At 25.6% G+C, this 4147-nt stretch overlaps 1 protein-coding gene across 2 annotated transcripts; it reads left to right on the plus strand.

Annotated features, from left to right (window-relative positions):
* Positions 1-558: 558 nt before the first annotated feature.
* Positions 559-1875, plus strand: LOC107914273 (transmembrane protein 45A). Of its 2 annotated transcripts, XM_041099920.1 has the most exons (2): positions 615-1295; positions 1422-1875. In XM_041099920.1, exons 1-2 carry the CDS (start codon positions 765-767, stop codon positions 1677-1679), a joined length of 789 nt encoding a protein of 262 aa, XP_040955854.1. In that variant the 5' UTR covers positions 615-764; the 3' UTR covers positions 1680-1875. The 2 variants fall into 2 exon arrangements, with proteins under 2 accessions (XP_016698634.1, XP_040955854.1); XM_016843145.2 differs by having other exon boundaries at positions 559-1875.
* The last annotated feature ends 2272 nt before the right edge of the window (positions 1876-4147 follow it).

Genomic DNA, 4147 nt, shown 5'->3' on the forward strand with positions numbered 1-4147 from the left:
AGAAATTTTGTTCTTTTTTTTTATTTTTATCTAAAATTTTGGTTAAAAATTAAAGGAAAAGCACAAATAATAATAATAATAATAATAATAATAATAATAATAATAATAATAATAATAATAATAATAATAATAATAACGTGTCAAAATTTAGAAGCGGGGCAGAGAGGTGGAGTGTGGAACACAATTAAGAGGCAGACTTATCGTTATAGTTGTTTTTATTTTGGTTACAATATTTTTTAATCCCTATACTTTATAGAATTTAATATTTAGTTTATGTACTTTAAAAGTTAAAAAATAAATTTCCTATTTTACTGATTTAAAAATCTTAATCCAATTATTAAAACACTAAGTCCTCATATTATTCAATTTATGATACTACTGACTAAGATAATAATTAGAAAAATTTTAAATTAAAAAAATAAGAAGATAAAAATTTTAAAATTTTAAAATATATGAATTAAATCTCAAATTCTATACAAATACAGGAGTTAACATCATATTTTAACCTTTTATTTTTCATTGAAGCCAATCTCAGGAATATTTGTAATAGCTAAATTATTAATCCCTTTCCTTAACTCATGATATCAGATTTTCAAAATCCCACAATATATATAGACGGTTATGGAGTCCTTACAAATTCAACCCATTCGACCCATTTTGGCTTCAATTTGATCACCACACTCTGCCTCATCTTTTCTCTCTCCCCTACAACCTTGAGAGGAATCTCTTTTTCCAACTACAATAAAATACAGGTTTAGGAAGAAATGGGTTCTCTAGTGGGGCATGTTCTCCCAGGTTTAGCCTTCTTTTTACTTGGTTTTTGGCATCTCTTTAATCACATCAAGCTCCATTCTCTCCATCCGAATCCCTACACATCTCCCACATGGTTCCCCACACCAAAATCAAGGCACCTAGAGCTGTTCCTCATCATGGTAGCTTCCTCCATCTCCATCTCCATGGAGCTCTTTATCAGCCCTGCAAGGCACCAACCTTTGGATCCTGATGGAACCATCCCATCAACTCATCTCCACAACTTTGAGCACTCTTCCATATCTATGACTTTCTTTACTTATGCAGCTTTCGCTATTATCCTTGATAAAATTAGCCCCAAAGCTAAGCATAGCCTAACACAGTTTATTGCAGCTGTAGCTTTTGCCCAGCAGCTCCTCCTCTTCCACTTTCATTCAGCTGATCACATGGGAGTGGAGGGTCAGTATCACTTGCTTCTACAGACCGTCATCGTTGTTTCTTTAACCACCACCCTCACGGGAATTGGGCTTCCTAAGAGCTTCATGGTAAGCTTTATAAGGTCTCTCAGTGTTTTGTATCAAGGTGTGTGGCTCATTATCATGGGATACATGATCTGGACCCCATCGTTGGTTTCCAAAGGCTGTTTCCTTCACAATGAAGATGGTCACCAGGTTGTTAGGTGCTCAAGCGATGAGGCATTACAGCGAGCTAAATCGTTAGTAAATATCATATTCAGCTGGACCTTGATAGCGGTCATCATTTTCTCAATGGCTCTCTATTTGGTTTTGGCTAAATTATATGGAGAAAAAATGGATTATTTAACGCTGAAAAAGGAAGAAGACCTTGAATTGGAAGTGGAAGAAGAATCTGATGGTTTTGAATCTCAGAAGGAAGGAAAGCTGTATGCAGTTATGGACATCGAAAGGTAGATGAAAGATGAAGTTAATCTATGCCACCCAATCTTAGAATTTGATGTCAGTAAGGTATTGCTATTTTGGTTGAAATTCTATATAGAATATGTCTGGTCGTAAAATATTCTGGGTTTTGGGGTCAATCCATCACTGTGATTTCCTTATGATCTTATGTATTAAAAGTTAGTGAAGTAATTATCATATGTTGAAAGCACATTGTGAGGCAATTAAGGTTTCATCTTACAATAGATTCTAAGGAGCAATCTTCATACAGATAAAGTCTTCCAGCTTAAGCCACCTTAACTTTTGCTAATAAAATTTTGACATAATCATAAAAGCAAGATTTTAATACCTATAATATATATATAAGTTTTAAATTGATAAGAATAACATTTATGTTTATTATATTATTAAATTAACATTAAAAATATTTATTATGTGATAAAAAATAAATATTAATTAGTTATTAATCAATGTGATATTATATTAATAAATATAATTTTTATTTTATTTTATTTTAAATATGATAATGCTTAGATTAATTACAAAATTTATATAACGTCTTTTGTCAACGTAAAATATATATAACATTAATATTTTGATAGTATTTATAATGTATGAATTTATTTACTATTTTCCTAATTTATATATCAAAACCTAAAAAATTAAACATATATTATTTAATTATATTTTCTATAATTAAATTTAAATTATTTTTTATTGATAGATATTATCTAATCAATTTGATTCAATAAAATTTTTGGCTCCACAATTAGCTTGAATCTAATTGAGAAATTAAAATAAAGAAATATTTTTTCATTAAAATCAGAATTTTGTGTTAGCTATGTTTGCATGTGTTTTTTTTTAAATCTATAAAATCATGGATATAAAATAAAGTTAAAATAACTATTATTACATTACTAATAATATTTCTATTTACCAATCTTGAATATAAAACCAATAGATAGATTTCACGTTTCTTATTGATAATAAAACATTAGTATAAATATAAAATAATTATTTTTTAATTTTACAAATACTATCACTTAAATTTAAGTTTCATATTAAATTACACATATTATTTTAATTATTTATTTCTTAATTTATGTTATAATTATATATCAATTAAAATTAAGATTTAGCATTATAAATAAATATATTAGCTACGTATTTCCATTCACATTCTAAACGAAAAAAAAAAAACCCTTTTACCCTTGTTTTATAGGTTTTGTTCCCTTATTTTTATTTGATATTAGATAATTTTATTTTTATATCTATATACTATTATTTAAGTCTCTGACTGAGTTGGTATAGCAAGTCAATCGGGTACCAACTCGATCAGAAAAATTACAAAATATCATTTTATATTTAAAATATGTTATATTAATTAATGTTACTTTAATCTTTTTATTTAAAAAAATAAAAAAAATTAATGGTGAGATTTGAACCAACACCAATGCTTAAAACCTTAAATTTATCACTCAACCAATACTTTATTTTAAAATTTTAATACATTTTAATTTTATTAGGCACATTTTATTACTCTATAAATTGTATATATTACTAATGTTGTTGATTATGATGGTATCACAAATTAACTCTATACCAACTTAGGATTGATGACAAAACCATGACAAAACCACGATAAATAACATATTCATTTAGTATTCTTAATATGATGTATTCATATGTTTAAATTTTGTTTTACTTACAGTTTAATCTATTTTTTATTTTAATATCATACATATATCATATGTTATTATTAATTAGTTTCAAACTATACATTTTATTATTTATTATATGTTATGTTGAAACACAAATAAATGTTTTAAATACGCGTGATAGAATTTTAAATTTTTTAAGAAAAATTTAAATTTGAGTCCCATGAATTCTCTTCAAACTTTTAGTAATTGAAATTTCATTATATATAGATCTTCTTGAAATTTATTTTGTATAAAATTTTTGTGTATCTAAAACATTATGTATTTGGTTATAATGTTTAAGTTATTTTTAAGCTTGATTAGTATTGTTGTTATTGCAATTTTCTAAAAGACGTGGATTTAAATGTATTTAAGTAGATAATATCCTTCACTTTAGAGATTAGAAAGTTATGAGTAATTTAATAATTTTATAAAAAGAGTATTGTAAGTTTAACCATAGAATCTTATTTCTATTAACGTTATTAATACAACAATTTAGAGATTACAAGTTGAAACATATTTAACCACGTAATCCTTCTTATAAGGATATTTAAGAAAGGTAGAAAAAGTCATAAATTTATATTATAATTGTTTTATCTATTATAATTCTATACCTATAGGATTATAAATTTATACTATTTTGCAAGTGAAAGAAAAAACTTAATATCTAAATTATATTTATAAAAAAATATTTAATAATTGAATTATAGATAAGATGGTAAAGTATTCATAAATAAATTTTCTTTAGGCTCGGTTTCAATCTTTAGACATTTTATTTTTAGTTGC

The sequence above is a fragment of the Gossypium hirsutum genome, chromosome D08 (genome assembly GCF_007990345.1).
Source record: "Gossypium hirsutum isolate 1008001.06 chromosome D08, Gossypium_hirsutum_v2.1, whole genome shotgun sequence".
Classification (NCBI taxonomy): Eukaryota; Viridiplantae; Streptophyta; class Magnoliopsida; order Malvales; family Malvaceae; genus Gossypium; species Gossypium hirsutum.